The 21296-nt window shown below is 41.7% G+C and overlaps 1 protein-coding gene across 5 annotated transcripts in view; it reads right to left on the reverse strand.

The window, feature by feature from the left end:
• GULP1 (GULP PTB domain containing engulfment adaptor 1) overlaps nucleotides 1-21296 on the reverse strand; it is a 252540-nt gene that overhangs the window by 16244 nt on the left and 215000 nt on the right. For 4 of the 5 annotated variants that reach the window (XM_064158063.1, XM_064158055.1, XM_064158039.1 and 1 more), the window contains 3 exons: nucleotides 21056-21148; nucleotides 7606-7830; nucleotides 4558-4699 (listed from right to left, as the gene is read on the reverse strand). In XM_064158063.1, coding sequence (XP_064014133.1) covers nucleotides 4558-4699; nucleotides 7606-7830; nucleotides 21056-21148 — 460 coding nt within the window. The remainder of the gene's footprint in view (nucleotides 1-4557; nucleotides 4700-7605; nucleotides 7831-21055; nucleotides 21149-21296) is intronic. The other variant, XM_064158074.1, reaches the window with a different exon arrangement.

A 21296-nucleotide genomic window follows, 5' to 3' on the forward strand; every position in this document is an offset into this window, starting at 1 on the left:
TCATAGGCTTGCTGAGATGTATAGGAACAAGAAAGAAAAACACAGATAACCACTCTCACTGGGGCTGCTGGCTGAGCTGCATCTTACTCTCTAACCTCACTCTCCATTTTGGACTAACCCACCTTGCTTCCTAACCCCCTGGCCAAACCTCCATTTTCCCTTGGGACTGGGTAAGGTTGAGAGGGGTAGGGGGAAGGTGAAGGGCTGGTTGAGAGCCCCTCCTGGGGACTCAGGTTTCTGGGAGGGGAGTTGTGTTTCTGTATTACCTTTTACCTTGCATATGTCTGTATATACTGTAAATATCTGCTTGTATATTGAGCTAAGCTGTAAATATAAGCTTCATTCATATTTCCAGAGCCAGCTGAGTCTAGTCTGGGTGATTTCTAAAGTGGGGGTGGGGGCAGGGAACACCCAAACCATCACATACCTAAAGAGACAATACTTATTTCTCTAATCTGCAGCTTCTCGTCCAAAAATCATTCCATTTTCTCCTTTAAAATAGATAAAAGCAATCTATTTGCTACCACTGTGATATTCTGCAGTGGACAGACATTTGCTGAGAAGCCTTATTACTGTATGGCTGAGTAAGAACTCCAGATGCCCAGAATCTTCTCCCTTTTGTTAAAGTTTAAATGCTTTGGAGTTAACTTCCTGAGGAAAGGTCAGCATCACACTCTTCCAGTTCTTGAATGTTGTGTTCCCTGAACTCTGTCCTGTGAGCTAGACAAAATGAAAAGATTATCATTCATAACCTCCTTTTTTTTTCCCCTGGGGAGAATACCCAAAGGAGAGCTAAGCAAGCAAAGTTCTAACTCTAGGCCTTTCTCTTTGTGAGAAGTTTGACCTGCTGCAAATTATCACCTACAAAGCTCTTGGTCTCGGAGTAATCCAAGGGGCTTGGTATTGTTCCTGGTTTCCTGCAAATGAGGCTTGTCCTTCCTCTGCAGTGTTATGCTTGGGTGATTTGTCAAATGGGCCTGATGATCAGCAAGATTAACTCTGGCTTTTCAAAGCAAGTTCTGCTCTGGCACCACAAGTGCCATCCCTAGCTAACAGAGAGATGAACCTCAGGCAAAGGCAGCAGCTGAGTTTGACACCAGCAAACAGATGGCACAGCCTTGTGCTATCCTTCTCCTTGCTCATTCCTGAAGGTGAAAGTTACAGAAGTTACAAAATCCAGAGCACAGAATCACCCTGCAATTTCATCAAAACTGATGGCAAAAAAACACTCTAGTGCTGTGACAAATAGAGCAGAGCTAAGTCCACTTAATGGTGTTCTGGTAGGTCTGAATAGGGCAAAATAGGCCTGAACATGTCCTGGCTTGCCCAGGCATGTTTTTCTGCCCTCCCTCTCTCCGTTCTGGGGAGAAGCAACTGTGGGAATGAGGACAAAGAACCTGGAGCCATTGCATCTAAGGACTCTGGCCGGACCAGACTTGCTCTGCTCCTGTTCACATCCTGTGGCGAACAAAGTACCTACACTTGGCTTGTACCTGCCTTGTGCAAGGCCTATGTTCTGCCCTAAAAAGCAAGTCTATAGCTTCACCTAATATGATTAAGCTTGGATAACTGCCATTCTGATTGGCTATTCTGTGTCCAAAGGCCCATTAGTCTTGGGGTGTATTGATAAAAAAGAGAGGAGCAGGTAACACAATGTGCTCTGCTGTTGTATTCATGCTTGCTTGCTGCTGCCTCTATTGCTCTCTGCTTCTGGCAGTGTTCTTCTGTCTTAGTGCATCCTTACTGCCTTATTGCATCTTGCCATGCTATGCTAAGCTATAAGCTAGCTCTGCCACAAAGTAACAAACTGATGCTTTGAGTTTGTTAGCCTGGAAACTACACTGCCTCGAGTTTACCAGGAATAGGCTCTAAATGCCTCCACATGATCAGCCTGCGTAGCCAGTGCGACGTTGCGCTGAGACTGCACATCACAAGACATCCTGCCTACACCTGAAAGTCTCCTGCCAAGATGAGAAGTCCTGGAGGTGCACAGATCATCTGAAGGAATCAGGACCAGGTCAGAGATTGTCTGCCTCCTTTCCCCAGCACCCTGTGAAGCCCGTGAAGAATCAGAAGCCTCAGCGGCTGACAAGACACCAAGAGAATTCCCTGAAAGTGTTTGGGTACTGTCTGAAGCTGCAGCTAGCCCTGTGAGACAGGAGATTAACATTTGTGAGTAAATTTTTAAAGCCTCACCAATTGCCTTCTGCCATAAGCAGAAAGGAGTTCCAGTCCATCCAGTGGGCAAGTAGTATAATGAACCACAAGCAGTGTACTGACCGCAGGAACCTTCTCTTCCAGTTCAATTAATGTTTCTATTTTTTGCAAGTTATTTCCACATCCTATATTTTTATTTATATAATGTTTCCATGATCGTGCAAAGAACCAATTATTATTCAAAAAGTAGTGGTCATGGGTGAGAATTTTGAATATCAAAATTAATAAACAACATTCATTTTGGAAAAATATCATCTCACATTAATTACCCTCTCCATTACAAAAGGTGACCTCAGAAAATGGGAGACTCCAAATATCAGCCCCTCTTGGTTGCCACCAGTCTGACTTGTATTGGAGAAAGAAATGCCAACTTGCTTGTAGTGACAGCAGTAACATCACATAAACCAACATAGTACTGCCCATTTTTAATGCAACATTGCACAATCTGAATGAGGCTCTTAGGGGGTCTGAACTTCCTCATCTAAGACAGGAAGCCCTTGCTTATAAAAATATGCCTCTTCTGTTTCAAATCGACACTTTTCAAACAGGCCAAAGTGCATTAATGAAAGCAACAATTTTCAACATATAAAACTACCAGGACAGACAGGAAGAGGAGAGATCAAAATGATGTAGTCTTTGATGTGCTTCTGGAATCTCTCCCTGAAGCATGGCACACTGGGGAGGCACAGAGAATTAGCAGAGACTGACTGCCATGTCTCTGAACTACACCACCTTAATTTAATGCAAATGAATGACATGCAGAAGAAACAATTATTTTAAACCATATGGATCACAGAACAAAGAAAGTCCTCCCTGTATTGCAAAACCCTCAGAGAAACAACTCCCAAACCTACAGAGCTGGTATTCTCAAGAACACTCAGCACTGACTGCTGACTCCTGCAAGATTGATAGCCACAATTTCAATGGAACTGAAGCAGGACAAGAGCAAAAGTACAAAAAAAAAAATTGTCCTGTAATTAGATTTGTTATCTTTGAAGGTGGATGTGCACATTGAGATGGATTCTGTGGTACTGTCTGTAGTTTCAGAGAAACAGATTTCAAAAAAAGAAACCCCAAAGTTTTTGGAAGAGGGAGTGCTGGTGCTGCCTTGGAATGATTTTTCTTTTTGCTTTACAAAGCTATAAAACTATCTTAAGAGAACAGCTCTAATATTCTACCAGAACATTCTGATATTCTATGAAGTTATGTAAGAATAGTTAATTTTAACTCTTCTTAATAGAATACTATTAACATATCCTTTGAAAAACCCATATAATTTAATCTGGATTAGTTTAAAATATTCTCTTAAGGAAGAATAGATTCTTACTATTGAATCTCTCTTAGAGGGTGAGCAATGGAACTGAAAGTAGGATACTGCACTGAGGAAGACATTCACCAACCCAACTTTTACAATGTGGTTTCAGAATTATGCAGAGCTCATTCAGAGCTGGAAATTCTGCATATTATCAGAATTCCTCCCAAACAGCTAGAAACTCTTCAAATGTGGATTTATATACAGCAGGCAGAAACATTAATGTTCATGACCTATACTAACACAGGCATCAGAAACGGAAGATACTGTGCACAGACTGTTTTTTCCTACAGCCCCTAACACTGCTTGTGTCTTCTCCACTCTCTTCTCCCCCAAAAGGACTTCCAAAACTTTTAAAAATACTTATTGGTCTCTTAGAAGAGTTCCAGTGAAGCCGAGAACCTTACCCTAGCTGCTTTCAAACCTTTGGAAAATAAAATTGCTATTGTTAATCATCTCTTGAAGGTCTTTTTGGAACAGGTGACATCTGGAGAGGTTCATCAACTATAAATGAAGAATAAAGCTGCAGATGACATGGAAATTAGTATCAAAAAGAGCATTCCAAGACAGTCTACATCTTGAGGGGTTTCTTCAGCTCTCTTTTTTGCATCATCATCACCATACTTACTCCACCTGCTGTCTTTTCCAGAACTGTGGGCTTTGGATGTTACAACTGTGGCTTGACAGGGAAAGAACTAACACAAAGTAAACACATTTCTTGAAGTACAAAGAAAGATACTGTAAAAGAAAAGATGAGTTACAATCCCCAAACCAAACTCCTTCAAAGTGTTTTATCTAAGATTGTCAGCAAGTAGCTAAGTTTCTTTACAACACAACTTGGCAGCAACATCAATGACTTTGGGAGGAGGGTATAAAACCGAAATGGCATCATTGAACATGAGCGACAAAAACCTCTATTTGGCTTTTCATGCAAAATGTAAGTAAATCTTTCAAGATGTTTTATTTAAAAGGAAAAAAAAAATGAGCACAATGTAAGTAAGAATTAGGTCAGTTGTGACAAAACTTACTGATCTCTGTAGATCTACTGGGTACTGGAGGAGGAGGCTGTGTACCATTGCGAGTAGGTGTTGATGATTGAGGGGATATGGGAGAAAAGGGAACCATATCAAAGATGTCAGTGGAGGGTGATTTAGGTGTCACACTGCCTGCCTACAATAAGGACAATAAATATTAGGGCAATATTTCACATGAAAAAAAAAAAAAGATCACAATACTGAATTCTTCAGCATGCAGAGAAGAGCCACACTTTTCCAAAAAGTTAGAAACAACCACCAGCATGCAAAACCCAGCTCTTGACACCAAATGGCATTTGCAAGTTCAGAGCCTGAGACATGCTAAAACTCTCCAACACATAAGCAGCATTTTAATGTTTCCATTTTCAGTCCATCCTGTACAGCCAGAAATGTACCAACAGTCGGAACCTGAAAAAGCTGGTGACAAGCAGGTCTCTGTTGCAGATGTATGGACACAGACAGGTTCACACTTAAGGTAACGCTGCAACAACAGCAGTAGGCTATGAGCTGGAGCGCACAGAACAAGTAGCTATAAAAGATAGAACCCTAATATTTCTCATTTACTAATTCTTCCATACTTGATCACTTATTTGACTTTTTTGCTGTGATCAAAGAATCACAGAGTGGCCTGGGTTGGAAGCGACATCCAAGGGCCATCTGGTCCAACCCCTAAGCTTCAAATAGGTTTTCTTTTCAAACTAACCACCTTGACATGCAATATGCTGAATATGAATACAAAAAATAAAACACTTGTCCTTGAAGGTGAAGACGAAGAAACTTCATTTGGAAAAGGCCAAGGAATTTGGAAGGGTTCAAAAAACATACTGAGTCCAGAAAGCCAGACATGACTGTGGTTCTATTTTCGAGTGATTAACTCTTTCACTACTTTGTGACACAAAGGAGGCAGAGTCATGCCAGAATAAACTCAACAGTGAAGATAGAAGGATGCTAAAACAGATTAAAACTGAGAATGACAAGTCAGGGGCAACATATATATACATATATATACCAAACTAGTTTGCATGTTAATGATCCTACTTAGACAATACCAAAGCCCTGCATTCTGTGTGTTAGAAAGACTGCACAGCTAGGCACAGGGAAAACTTGTTACCTTTAAATATGATTCCATTAGACTAAACTATTCCCATGGAAATCTTTAAGCACCAGTTCACATGGATCCTTATATTCAAACTACAGGAATATGACAACCTGTCATGCAGGTAGTCTTTAGCACTGTCCAGGAGAGTTTCAGAGACCTAAAACTTGTTTTGGATGCTGCTTTACTGGTGCCTGAGCTACAGCAGCTGAAGCCTCCCTCTGGCAGCACATGCCACACGTTTCTACACCAGATCTATAGGTACCCCTCATCTGTACTTCCCTCTGGAATCTGCAGTGGCTCCTGAAGAGGAATATGCTATACACTGTTTAAAAGGAAAAGTAGACTCTGAAGTCCTACTTTTCCATCTCTCAGGAGTTTTGAATTCATATTTAAGTTTGGCTTAAGAGATAACTGTTCAGTACCTCTAAAAATACGGGATATTTCCATTTAGGTAAATATTTTTGCTTGGAAAATACCAAGCAAAAATACCAAAATGTGTGCACCAAAAAAAAACCCTAAAAATAATAATAATTAAAATGCACATTTAAAACTCTTTTTTTTTGTTGTTGTTTTGTTTTGTTTTGTTTTAATTTGTTCTATTTAAAACATATTCTCTCAGCCGGCTTACACCCTGGCAAGACCACAGCTGAATCAACTTTATAAAGCAGCCAATTTTTAAAATCATTTTTACAGACAGATAAGCCTTACTGATCTCTACATGAGTTAGCTCTACAGTTTCAAAGAGCATCTCTCCTGAAAAGGTTTCAGTACACAATGCTCAGGCATGATAGGCTCTTAGCACTATATTCACAGTCCTGGCATTAACCTCCTGGGTCCCCTGTGCATAGTCAGAGCAGCAGTGTAATTTAAGTTAGAGGGATGTCATCTGCTCCCACTCCAAGCACTGCAACGGATGTACTTGACCCACAGTAAACATATAATCATCTCATTTCCTTTTCTGTGTACAAACAAATCTCCCTCTGGTTGCAGACAAGCTTTTGCCTGGATCAGGAAGGTGGGATCAGGCTTGGTGCATGCCACATATTAATCTACATTCCATATCAACATTCACAGGTAACCTTTGAGTGGCTTGCACATAGTAAATGCTCATATAGATTCTCCCTCTTTGCTAAGTGTTTATGGCTACCTAGAAGCCAGATAAATAAATAAGACTTAAGTTTAGTCTTAAAACAGTCTTTTAGGGAAAGGAAAAAAAGGCAGCCCAAATCTGACACCATCATTCCTCTCTCATTTTGTTGTTCCCTCTGCCCATTGCGATACTAATACAGCCAGCAGAAGCAGAACTGTAATTTAGTTGTTTTAAGAAGTGTATATTTTGAATATACACGAGCATAAGAAACAGTTTTTATTTAGTGAACACATGCAGGAAGCCAGGATGTCTGCAAATACAGCCAAATGTTACTTGCAAATGGAAGGAAAAGTTGGGAGCATAAGCATATTGCTGTGAAAGAGCAGGCAATATGCATTCTATTTAAGAATGATTTTCAGCCTTCATTTTGCACAGAGTCCCTATAGAATATGCTATAAGGTATTTAAAGGTTGATTGCTCTTCTATTAATTAACTCTGGGGCTAAGCCCTTGAAACTGGAACTTTAGAACTGCTTGAAGAACAATTCACCACAGGAAGAATTTAAACAAAAGACTGAGAGATAACTGAGAGGTAATTCATTGATTTAAATATAGTGGGAATGAAAGAATTTCTAGTTTAGAGGCTGGGGAGAAGAAGCTCTGTAGAAATGAAGCTTCACCAATTCCATATTTTAAGAGTGTCCCTAGAGCATCTCAGCTACATCTGCTCTGTCCTTTCACTGCTGTACAAAATGCACATAGCCACATAAGTTAATACACAACAGGGAACAAAGGAAAGCCAAACCAAACCAAAAAAAAAAACAACTGAAAAAGCATTTGCACAGCAGGATTACACGAGGTCTTGGGCAGCTGAATTCACTGGCTGGCTTTGGAAGACCACTTTTTGAAGGTGGTGGTATTAACAATCCAGGTGGTAGTCTAGAGTCAGGAGAACTCCTAGGAGTAAGCGTAATGGAAGAGATATCTAAACAAGGAGGTGAATCCTCATTGTTACACCAGAAAAAAGTAGAGGGTCTTTGAAACATATGTTCATCATTATCACACTTTACGTGCAGCAGCTGAAAAGGAATCACAGAAAGAGAAAACATTCTGAGGAACAGAACATGGCAAAGTCAGGGAAAGAAGAAAAGAAGAACAAAACCAAAACAACAAACCAAAGCACAAACCAAAACACATTTCATACTTGAAAATCTTTGCCAGCAACTTGATGTTCAGTGCTATGGTTAACTCAAACATATTTTAAAACAACATCTAAAGATACACCATGGTAAGTCACCCAGTATTAGCTAGAATGAAGATCACAGAATCACAGAGTCCACCAGGTTGGAAAAGATCTTTGAGATCATTGAGATCAACCTCTCACCTAACCCTTCTAATTAACTAAACCATGGCACCAAGTGCCTCATCCAGTCTCCTTTTAAACACTTCCAGGGATGCTGACTCCATCATGTCCCTGGGCAGCCCATTCCAATGCCAATCACTCTTGCTGTGAGGAACTTCTTCCTAATGTCCTGCCTAAACCTGTCCTGGTGCAGCTTGAGGCTGTCACTGGTTGCCTGGGGGAAGAGACTGACCCCACCTGGCTACAATCTCCTTTCAGGTAGCTGTAGCCTCTTCTGCAGGCTAAACACCCCCAGCTCCCTCAGCCTCTCCTCACGGGGCTGTGCTCCAGGCTCCTCACCACCCTTGATGCCCTTCTCTGGACACGTTCAAGCACCTCAACATCTTTCTTAAACTGAGTGGCCCAGAACTGGACACAGGACTCAAGGTGTGGCATAAGCAGTGCTTGCTCCTTGGTAAGATAACTTGCTCCTTGATAATGATGCCCACTAAAATGAAGATGGATGCCTTTCCAAAAGCTGGGATGCCTGATGCACTGACAAGGTCTAAATCCACCCACAACCATCAGCATAATCTCATCTGCACACATAAATTAACTGGCACATACATATAGAATCACAGAAGGGTCTAGGTTAGAAGGGGCCTCAAAGATCATCTAGTTTCCAACCCCCCACCCCCCCACACACAGGCAGGGACACCTCCCATTAGAACAGGTCACTCAAGGCCTCATCCAAATTGGCCTTGAACACCTCCAAGTAGGGAGCAGCCACAACCTCCCTGGGCAACCTGTGCCAGTGTCTCATCACTCTCACTGGAAAGAACTTCTTCCTAACATCCAGTTTAAATTTCCCCTCTGCCAGTTACTCCTCATCCTTTCATTACAAGACCTTGTAAATAGTCCCTCCCCAGCCCTCCTGTAGGCCCCCTTCAGATACTGGAAGGCCACTATAAGGTTTCCTCAAAGCCTTCTCTTCTCCAGGCTGAAGAGCCACAACTGTGGCCAGCGCCAGAACGAGAGGACACAGCCTCAGGCTGTGCCAGGGGAGATTTAGGCTTGAGGTGAGGAGAAAGTTCTTCACTGAGAGAGTCATTGGACACTGGAATGGGCTGCCCGGGGAGGTGGTGGAGTCGCCGTCCCTGGGGCACTTCAAGGCAAGGTTGGACGTGGCACTTGGTGCCATGGTCTAGCCTTGAGCTCTGTGGTAAAGGGTTGGACTTGATGATCTTTGAGGTCTCTTCCAACCCTGATGATACTGTGATACTGTGAACTCTTTGTAGCATGTCCTCATAGCAGAGCTGTTGCAGCATCTTTGTTGCCTCCTCTGGATTGTATCTGAGGAGAAGAGTTACTGTGGTGCTTAAAGCACAGCTCAGAGTTTTCTTTCTGCAAGACAGGGAACAACATCTCCCAAACACATCCCACCAATATTTGAAGAACATTGAACTATTTAACTAAAATCTCCTTACAAATAGACATTCGTAGCTCACAAATTTTAACTTTCACATTAATACTAAAAGCTTTGTTCCACTTCCTTGCCTACAGAATTTGAGAACCTAAGCATTTACGGACAATGAAAAATCCTTCTGCCAGCTCTTCTGTGTGAATGAAGAACTAATTAAAATTGGTGGTGCTAGTAGGTGTCTCAAAAGATGAGATTTGCTAAAAATAAGAAAGGACTTGTCATGTCCTGGGATGCAGGACACAATAAAACTTTGCCACTAAGTAAATTAAACTAGAGGGCAATGTTGGTAAGACTCTCTGGATCTCTTAACAAATCCACAGAACAGGTTCAAACAGAGGCAAATGAGTAAAATCCACATCAGAACACAGGTGGGAAGAGTCTTCCCCTGAGTTGTAACTGCAAGGTTCTGGGCTGAATTAGGCAGGGAAGAACCTGAAGCTTGCTGCCTCGGAAGAGTGGACAGTATTTAACTGTATACACCAGCAAGATTCACTGTGTATCAAGAGTAAAACTGAGGGCTTTGTCCACTCTGATAAAAAAAAATCTCCCTTTTCTACTCCCTCCACCCCTTCATGGGATATATCTGCAATCCTGAAGGCTTAAAAATAAATGGATCTTGTCTAGGTGAAATTAAAAACAAAAGAGCCCTTAGGGCTGATGCTGGAAAGAAAGGCAAAATTGAAACGTCTTCAGGTATTTGGTTTAAGAAACGTGCTCAACCAATCTTTCTGTTGGGGCCAAGCTGGAATTCATACCTCAAAATATGAGGGGAAATAGATTTGGTCAGTAAAAACATGGCTTTAGGGTGCAGATTCATCTTTGAATCTGAACAGGAGGGAGTGAACACTTGCGCAGACAGTTGCTCCTCACTAGAGCCAAGAGTTTATACACTGGGAAGAACTGAATCTGGCTGCAGGAACCTCACCTAAAAAACTTGACCAGACTGAAGCAGTGGAAGATATCAACAGCAAAAATGTTGAAGTTTGCTTTTACTCTCTCCATCCAGCATCACACAATTGATATGATTGCTTTGTTATGAGTTTGCACAACTGCAGAAAAGCAGGATTTAAGCAATGATCTGAACCCAGTTCTTTAGAGTCAGATAAACCCCAACACATTTCAAATTCTTTAAAACCAAGTCTTAGCTCCTTTCTGCATTTTCTTTACAGATAAGCCAGGTTAAGGGTGGAAGCATCCAAATTTAGTGACAATGACATACTTATGAGGACACCAAACACTCACCATGAAACTCTCCATTTGAAATTTGCAGTTTGTAAAGGGGGAAAGAATATTTTTTTTATTGTGACTGGAAAGAATTAATTCATTGCCAAGCTTGAATTGTGAAATTGAGGGTTTGGAATCAATAAAAAATGAAACCAATAAAGTCTACAAGGCAGGGAACGTTGATTATTATTTAAAGAGTATCACTAGACTCCAGGTGGAAGACTTGCAATATTGGAACAGAAGACTATGCCACTGCATACCTACTGCCCTGTAATAATGGCTTTTATATATGGGAGGAAAAACCCTCATCATAATTAAGCACTGGAAGATACTAAATACAAGCAGGCAAATTATGATCTCCCTAAAATGAAAGCCATCAAAGGGTGAGCAGTTTCCATAAGAAATCATGTGTAACACATGAAAAATATTGCACAAACCAGCAATATGTGCACACAAGGCAAGACAAAGCAAGACTGTGAGGATCATCAACACACATAAAAATCTAGGTCTGAAGGAAGAAACAGAGCAGCCAATATTTGTATCAGCTGAGCCCTGAACGTGCAGCAGTCATTTCCTCCTATTTATCTGCTAAGAAATGATATTTTAAGGACATAAAGGGTTGCCAAGCCACATGTGACAGTTCTGGGACAGTGTCTTGTGAAAAATGACTTTTTCTAATAATTCCTGATTTTCAGGGCAGTAGAGAAGCCTGGCACTGGGACCTGTGCTGTGTGTTGTATCCCTTGATCCAGAGGTCTTCCTGCTAGCAGACCACAGGCAGAACAGGTGCAGCAGGGAAGTGTGGCCAACAATGGGAAACAATCACTAGAAGGCCACAAAGAATTGTGACATGTAACATTGTAGAATCGTAGGCTCATTAATGTTGGAAAAGATCACCAAGTCCAACCACCAACCCAGTGCCATCATGGTCACTAAACCATGTCCCAAAGTACCACGTCTGCGTATTTCTTGAACACCTCCAGAGATAGTGACCCAACCACCTTCATGGACAGTCTGTTCCAATGCCTGAACTCCCTTTTCAGTAAAGACTTTTGCCCTAGCATCCAACTGAAATGCAGAACACATCCCCAGATTCAGAAAACACATGAGAAGAAAGGAACAGACCCTTTGTCCAAAGTATACAACCTAAAGAGGTGTGGAATTTCTCAACCATGATATCCTTATGTCACATTATAAAGGAAGAAAATGTAATGGAAAAACAGTACACTTTGCAGTGTTCTGACACCCTCACAGTGAAAAAAGTCTTCCTCATATTTCCATGGAACTTCCTATGCCTCAACCTAACAAGGCTGGTGAGGAGGCTGGAGCACAGCCCTGTGAGGAGAGGCTGAGGGAGCTGGGGGTTGTTTAGCCTGCAGAAGAGGAGGCACAAGGGAGACCCCATTGCTCTCTACAACCACCTAAGAGGACGTTGTAGCCAGGTGAGGGTTGGTTTCTTCTCCCAGTGATAGAACAAGTGGACAGAGTCTCAAACTGCACCAGGGCTGGTTTAGGCAGGATATTAGGAAGAAACTCTTCACAGCAAGAGTGATTGGCATTGGAATGGGCTGCTGGGGAGGTGGTGGAGTCGCCACCCCTGGAGATGTTTAAAAGGAGACTGGATGAGGCACTTGGTGCCATGGTTTAGGTAATTAAAAGGTGTCAGGTGATAGGTTGGACTCGAGGATCTCAAAGGTCTTTTCCCACCAGGTTAATTTTGTAAGTGCACCTGTTAAATTCCACATGTAGGCTGTTAGCTAACCCAGGCTGCTTTAGGCAACATCGGCAACATGAAGAGGAAAAAGAAAAGATGTTATGTGAAAACAGGGCTCCCAGGGATGCACTGATCCTTGCAGGCCACACACAGCAGCATCATCCAAAGTATCACTGTGATACCAAGTTCAGCAGTGTCATCATAAGCAAACGATGAAATGAACATCAGATTGTCCTCAAATAACCAAGAGCAAATGCAAAGGGACCAGTGAGTAATGTGCTAGTCTGAAGCAAGCTAGAATGTTTTGGTGAAAAGAACTAGATTATAGGCTATGAAAGGAAAACAATGGTGATGTCTACTCCCCTCAGAGTCTTGCTGAACAAGAAGAAAGTAAACACTAGATAACACTTTCGCCATTTTGTCTTCACTTTCGGGCTGGGCTCTGGCTGAGCTGCATCTCCTTAACCTCATCTGCCACTAACCTTGCTTCTTAACCTCTTGGCTGAACCTCTTTTCTTCCTTAGGACTGGGGTAAGGTTGAGAGGGGCAGGGGGAAGGTACAGGGGTGGTTGAGAGCCCCTCCTGGGGACTCAGGTTTCTGGGAGGGGAGTTGTGTTTCTGTATTACCTTTTCATTTGTATATTTCTGTCTATAACTGTATATACTGTAAATAGCTGCTTGTATATTGTGCTAGCTGTAAATAAATAGCTTCATTTATATTCCCAGAGTCTGGCTGAGTCTAACTGGGTATTTCTGAAAGTGTGGGGGGGCGGATAACACCCAAACCACTACAAATGTATTGCCAAGCCATGAAAGCAGATGAGAAGCAAACAGCACAGATAACAAACGTAATGGAAACTTCAGCTGTACTTGCAAGGGAGGGAGAGACAACAGAAACACACTGTGCCAGCATTTCCCATGGCACATAAGGAACCTCCTGGTTTGGTCTAGTGTGTCCTTGAGAGATCCATTCATGCAATGGACACAAGTGAGAGCTCCTCCTGAGCAACACTTCTGCACCAGCAAATACGGGCAGCGTAGGGACTAACTTTGTAGAGTTCTAGCATGCAGGTGTACTTCAAAGCATCAAGCCAAAGGCAGAAAAAATGATTATCAAGAAGTTTATTATTTATTGAATGTGCAAAGAAACTTAAATCTAAATAATTACAATGCCCTGAGGCATGAGAAAAAGCTTCAAATTATCAAATTATCAAAAGAAAGGTAAAAAAAAAATCAAATTCTCAAAAGAATGATTATTTGGTGTTCAGCTCTCACAAGGCATTTTATGTGGAAGCAGCTGATTATACAGTCTAATCCTTTTTGTTTCCACCTACGTTCTAATTGCTTCCTTCATTGGTTCAGAATGAAATTTTACTTTTCCCCATACAGTTTATTAACTGACAGGGCAAAAAACATCCCAATACTTAAATTGGATTGATGCTGCTTTGGCTATCAGCTAGGTTTAGAACAGCTGAAGAAGTTTATTTTATAGCAATGCTAATAAGCAAGCAAGAAGGGAATCTGGACAACATATTCCTCAAAAGCAAAGCCTGCTCCTCTCAGCAGTTTGCACTGCAAAAATGTAAAGGACCTGAAAGTGTGGTGTTCATGCACATAATTTGCCAGCATTTTACATTAAGGCCTGCAAAAAATCTGCAAGATGAGCAAAAAGAATCAGGAAAGCAGTTTTAGATTAGATTTCCCTTTGTATTTTGCAAACAAACCTAGAACTTGCATTACTTGGGAACTGAGAGACTTCAGCAATCCCTATTTTTTTCCTATTACTATTTTCTACTTTCTATCTATGAGTATAGATAGGTAACATACTATTATTATAATAATATACTATTATTATAGATTGCCTATCTATTGGTTGCAGTGGTCTCCCAGTGGTTTTGCAGTGATCTCTTAGACTAGTGACAGTTTTCAGACAAGTCACCTCCTGTAACTCTTTGCACACATTCTGATGCCAGAGATCAGCAAATTAACATGCTTTAGCACTATGCTGGGCTAATAAAGTGTTCTACATTATTGAAGTGTTCAATATATGTACACATGACTCCTTTTACAGAAGCAAATGGACATGCTGGAATGTGGAAGGGCCAGGAGGATGATCAGAGTGCTGGAGCTCCTCTCCCATAGAGACAGGGAATTGAGACTATTCAGACTGGAGAAGGCTCCGAGGAGACCAGTCTCATCACAGCAGAGGGGCAGAATCTCCTCCCTTAACCTGCTGCCCTTGCTGCTGGGGATGCAGCTCAGGATACAGCTGATGTTTTGGATGTATCTGTTTAGAACTGAAACTCTGCTAGATTTTCTTTTTTTCCATGTGCAATGAGACAAATGTTTAAAACTGTATCACAGATGAAGTTATTCAACCATAGTTTAAAGATGCTTTCATATCCTATTGTCTTTTTGAAAATGAAGTGAGAACAGGAGATGCAATGCGGTCTTCCTCCTGGGAAAACAGTCTGGGAATCAAGAGAGCTTCAGCTTCACAGTGAGAGAAAGCACAAATACCTTTTCTAAAAGAAAAGCCAGCAGTGTCAAGGGCCAGTGAAATAATACAAAAGAACTGAACTTCAATCCTCTGAAGGCATTTTCTACCTACTACATTCAATTAAAAATTAATGGGAAGACTTGTGTGTTTGGAATAATTAAAGACACAAAAATCAATCCACTGCAGAAGGAAGAAGCAGGAGTAAGGAAACAATGGATTGACAATGAATACAAACCACACTGTGGTTTCTCAGCTACTGACAAGTGGGAAAGACATTCTGTGCCAGGTCGATACTTCAATAACGCATGGCAGTGACCTCACCTGGTGTCTGCAGCAGCACTGTATCACGCTGCAGGTGCAATAACTAGTGTAAACCTTCAGCCTTCTCTCACGGGGAAGGAAAATAAAGAGACTGAGATTATGCCTGATTAGACTGCATGGATTGTGGTCCCCCACCCATAGGGATGGGAAGTGAAAGAGAAGAGGCCAGTACACATTACAATGTGATTTGAGAGTTTACATCTGTCGTGTCCTGTAAACTGTTACCACAGGCCCTTTCAACATCTTCTGCTTCTTTAGGTGTATACTTGTTTAATCAAGTTGTTAGTGCTGACTTCTGAAGTGCTAACTCAAATGAGGGTGGCCAAACGTTCCTGGGACCATGCATTCATCACTAAAGGAAGAGAACAGTCAACAGCCTCTGAGACAGGAAAGCCACTTCAGCACATCTGGCAAATGCCAAGGAAGTGCAAGCAGTATGCAAACAACCAAACACAAAACAAGACAAGAAAATCCAAGCAAATATCTAAGCATAAAGAGAAGCAACTTTACGATCACCTGTCGCTGCCTCCTGCAATGGAACATTCCTTTACAAGTGACTGTGGTGCCAGTTAACAGCACACGGACTTTTATCATAGGAATTATCAAGTATCAGGGCTTAAACTTTCCACTCGTGATTAAACGATTCCTCCCTAGACTTCAGCAGGCAGAATAACATGAAACTGGACAGAGAGATAAGGAACTATAGCTATAGTAAATTAATGAAATAGAAATAAATCACTTATTCTGCCTGAAAACACATCAGAAAGCTCTCATACGGCACTGGCACCTCTTCCTAATTCAACAGCATGGACGTGAGAGCTGTGAGAAAACTAAAACTCACAGTTTACTAAATCTGTTTTAAATCACAAGAGTGGCTATGTAGCTAGCAAGTAACACAAAGAATATCTGCAGGGGAGTGAGTTTTCCCCCCATGTAACCAAAAGTGCTTAGGAAGTTACTCTGATGAGACATTACTGGACACTCTGCTTCTGTCAACTGTTTTATTCAAGTTTTCAATAAAATCCCACCAGCAGATTTGACTTTTTGACAAAATTATAGAGGTGCTGTTTTTTAAAAAGCAGTACAGATTATTATAATATGCTTAATATTATTTTAATATTATTAACAGTGTTGTTATATTATTAATGTAATCACAATATTATTATTAATATGGTACCTCAAAGTTGAAAATTGAAATTCACACACCCCTACCACCCAAACAATTTTAATTTTCTGTTTTGAAAACCAAAGTTACCTTTTTTTGATTCATCACAGGAATTAGGTGGAAATAGAGGAAAATATTCTTTGTGCCACTTCTGCTTTGCTTTAATAGTAGAGACTTGGCAAAGGCATGCTTGAAATGGTAAGTTGATTTGAATTAAAAGTGTATTGAATTAATTGCAGACTACATCAGGCAGCTGATTGTCTTACACATGGTGTGTAATTTCCTTCGTTCATACATATTTGTTGCTCACATAGTTAAGAAAGAGTTCGGCATCATCCGACCACATCCACTGCTATTGCAGGCACTTTGACTTAGGATCCCTTTGTCAGATTCAAACTATTTAAAAAATATTTATGCTTCCCTTACTCTGCACTCAAGTCAGTTCATAACCTCATTCCTTCATTTATTTCCAACCCAGCTGCTGCATTTATATGGACTTGCTCTCACACTAGCACACAACCGAGTGCTCTGATTCATAATGTACACAAGCTAGTTTAAAACTGACCTATTTTGAATGATCTCACAGGTTCACAGATTGCATTGGGTTAGAAGGGGCCCTCAAAGGTCATCTTGTTCAACATCCCTGAAGTCAGCAGACCACCTCCTACTAGATTAGGCCACCCAGGGCCACACTGAGTCTGATCTTGAATGTCTCCAGGGATGAGGCTTCAACAGCACCCCCAGGCAACATGTTTCAATACTTCATCACTCACTGTAAAGAACTGATGTCTAACCTTAATCTGCCCTGCCCCAGTTTAAAACCATTGTCCCTTGGTCCTATAGTTACAAAATCTTCTCAACAGTCCTACCTCAACTTTCCTGCAGGTACCCTTCAGATACTGAAATGTAGCTCTAAGGTCTCATGAAGCCTTCTCTTTTCCATGCTGAACAGCTCTGATTCTTTCAATCTGTCTTCATAGGAGAAATGCTCCAGACCTCTGATCATCTTTAAGGGTCTCTTCTGGATCTGCTCCAGCAGGTCCTTGTCTCTTTTGTGTTGGGAGCCTCAGATGAGGACACAGTACTCAGGTGAGTTCTCAGTAGAGCAGAGCAGAGCAGAGTGGCAGAATCACCTCTCTTGACCTGCTGGCCACACTGCTTTTGATATATCCCAAGATGCAATTTGCTTTCTGGGATGCGAGTGTTGGCTCATGTCCAGCTTCTTCTTTACCACTACCTCCAAGTCCTTTTCTGCAGGGCTGCTCTCAATTTTATCATCCCCTAGCATGTATTGATATCAAGGATTGCCCTGAGCTAGGTACAGGACCTTGCACTTAGCCTTTCTGATCCTTGTGAGTTTGTCTGGGTGAGGTGCAAAAGCTGCTAATGTTTGGTGGATATAGTTATGTTTCTAGATTTGAGGCTGAAACTTACCTAAAGACGTGTTTGCTTTTGCTTGCTTGGTTGTATTATTGTTGGCTGTCCATTTGATGAAAGAATAACGAGAGGAAATTAGCTGAATCCAAACTCCTGCTTGAAGCAGGAGCCAATCAGCTGACACTGCTGAGGACCAGATCCAGGAAAATTCTGACTATCTCCAAGGGTGCAGATAGCTCCAATCTTTCTGGCAACCTGTTCCAATATTTATTCACTCATATAAATATTTCTTTTTTTCAGAATCTATTTAGCTATTAAATAGGCTGTCATATGTGGAGAAAACTCACGAAATCTGTTGCAGGAACCATTTGTGGTTTTCTCTTTAAAAAGGAAGAAGTAAATAAAGCAACAAAATGATGTGTGAAAATTCACAGCGGTTTATTGAAATGAGGTCATGTTTTAATATGAACCTCATTATTATATCATTTTGTTGTTGCCTAAGTGCTGTATAAGCAATATTTCTATTAACTGTACCAACAGTCATTAATAAAGGAGTAAATCTACCCATGGCTGGCAAATGTTCCTTCTTTATTAAGGAATAAGACACTATTATCTTAAAAGACAAATCTCAAACTACAGGCTATTTTTGGTTCATTATTAATCATAATGATTAATAGGCCCACAAAGATGCTCAGAGAGAGGCAGCAGCTCTGCTATGAGGACAGGCTAAAAGAGTTGGGGCTCTGCAGCCTTCCAGTATCTGAAGGGGGCCTACAGGAAGGCTGTGGAGGACTATTGACAAGGTCTTGTAATGACAGGATAAGAGGTAATGGGTTTACACTGGCAGAGGGGAGATTCAAACCAGATGTTAGGAAGAAGTTCTTTCCAGTGAGGGTGGTGAGACTCTGGCACAGGTTGCCCAAGGAAGCTGTGAACACTCCCTTCCCAGAAGTGTTCAAGGCCAGGTTGGATGAGGCCTCGAGCGACTTTTTCTAGTGGGAGGTGTCCCTGTCTATGGCAAGGGGTTGGAACTGGATGAGCCTTGACTCACTTCCAACATAAACCATTCTATGATTCTATGATTTCCTTTGATTTTTTCTTTGACAAATGCAATGATCAAATTGTGCATTAATACAAATGAAAGACAAATGCATCTATCACAAGAGACTTAAGAGCCTGTTTAATTGAATTCAAAGATAGGTTTTAAACTAGAGCGGAATGGATTTAGATTGGACATTAGGAAGATCTTTACAGTGAGAGTGGAGGAATGCTGGTACAGGATGCCCACGGCAGCAGCAGACACCCCATCCCTATACCTGGAGACATATAAAGTCATGCTTGATGGGGCTCTGAGAAACCTGATCTGGTTGGGGATGTCTCTGCTGAGTGCAAGGGGGTTGGATTAGATGATTTCTAAAGGTCTCTTTCAATTCAGTGCATTCTAAGATTCTAATTCTACTATTCCAGCACTAAAAATGATTACCTATCACTGAATGCTTTGTAAGTGAGAATTTGGAACAGTCACTGTGGCATTTGCACAGGGTTTCTGGTTGATAACGCTCTCTCCTCCATATGGATTTTAGTGTAAGGAAATGATAGTTCCTCATGGGAACACCCTTCCATTCCCTATTTGGGGAGTAGGATAGAGACACAAACTGTCATCACCACTTCAAACATACTTTTACATCTCTTCAAACCTCTTTTTGATTTCATCTAAAGTGCTGCATAATCCAGGGTGGGAACAAGATGGCCCAAAATGGACAGCTCAAATGCAGTCTATCTGTTTCCATGGTTCTGCTCTGCATGCACCAAGATATTATATTTATTCCCACAGTTCCTTAATGCTGTATAGGGAGAGTACACTTGTAAGAGGAGGGGAGTCACAAAGATCAGCCTGCAATGCAACCTGCAATGTATGTTTAGAGGTCCTGCTTAGATGTATGCAATTTTCATTTGATGCCAAGATGATGAAGGGAATGGAACATCTCTCTTATGAGGAGAGCCTGAGGAAGCTGAGGCTCTTTAGCTTGGAGAAGAGGAGACTGAGAGGTGACCTCCTTCATGTTGGTAAATATGTAAAGGGTGAGAGCCAATTGCATGGAGCCAGGCTCTGCTTGGTGATGCCCAGTTACAGGATAAGGGGCACAGGAAGTTCCATGGAAACATGAAGAGGATTTTATCCCTGTGAGGATGACAGAAGACTGAAACAGGCTGCCCAGGGTGGGTGTGGAGTCTCCCTCTCTGGAGGTATTCAAAACCCACCTGGACGCATTCCTGAGTGATCTGGTAGAGGTGATCCTGCTCTGGCAGGGCAGTTGGACTGGATGATCTATGGAGGTTCCTTCAGCCCCTGACATTCTGTGATTCTGTGATTTAAAACTCTTTTCTTGTCATCATCTAGAGCAGGGTTCCTCAAACTACGGCCTGCAGGCTGGATACGGCCCCCCAGGGTCCTCAGCCTGGCCTGCAGGTATTTACAGAACCCCCCCGGCCCGGGCTTGGGGGGGAAACCAAGCAGCCACTTCCTGCCACTTAATGCACTCCCCAGCCTCTGAAGCCCCCAAGCACTCGCCGGGACTGGGCTGGAACCAAACTATAGTCCGGCCCCTGAGAGAGTCTGAGGGACAGTGAAACAGCCCCCTGCTTAAAAAGTTTGAGGACCCCTGATCTAGAGGGACTGCAGAAAGCATTAGCAGAGTAGGGACCCTGCTCCTTTTTCCTACCTACCCTGATACGTAATAACTGTCTTTGAAAAGGCTAAAAAAGTGTGAGTAATGTAGAAAATGTCTCTTGTAAGTGACAATATGCTTGGGGCAGAAAGTTCCTAGAAAAATCCCCAGGAGCATTTGTGAACCAGAGCCTTTACATGCAGAACTGAGTTCTTCATCTTAGCTGGCGTGCTCAGATATCTGCTATAGTATTCACTGTCTTTACACAGCAACAAATAGGTATGACAAGGGAATTAAAGTACCATAGATGGGAGACTGCAATTTGCTTATTTGATGGCTTGTCACAATCTCATTGCTACTTCAACACTGCATTTACACAGTTATGTTACATGACCACAGGCAAGTTAATCATCATCACTGGAAAAAGAAGGGACGCTAATAATTATGGCAACACAAGGATCATCAGGTTAGAGCAACTTCAGATACAAGAGTTATGTCTGTTTACTTACTGGAGATGCATGTACTTGTGTTCTTCTTAACTGGTTTTCCAAATCTTGAACTTTATTTTTCAGTTCTGCATTTTCAGTTTCTAATTCTTGAATCTACAAAGGAAATGGTTATTGCAAAGGCTGTTGGGGCACTTGTTCATCTCAACAACAGTGTTTGCCTGAGAGCTGCTGATCTGCAAGCAATGCTTAACTAGTTATCTGATTGCAAAAAAAAAGAAGAATAAGTTCCTGTATCTTCTCT

This window comes from Pogoniulus pusillus, chromosome 2 (genome assembly GCF_015220805.1).
Source record: "Pogoniulus pusillus isolate bPogPus1 chromosome 2, bPogPus1.pri, whole genome shotgun sequence".
NCBI classification, from domain to species: Eukaryota; Metazoa; Chordata; class Aves; order Piciformes; family Lybiidae; genus Pogoniulus; species Pogoniulus pusillus.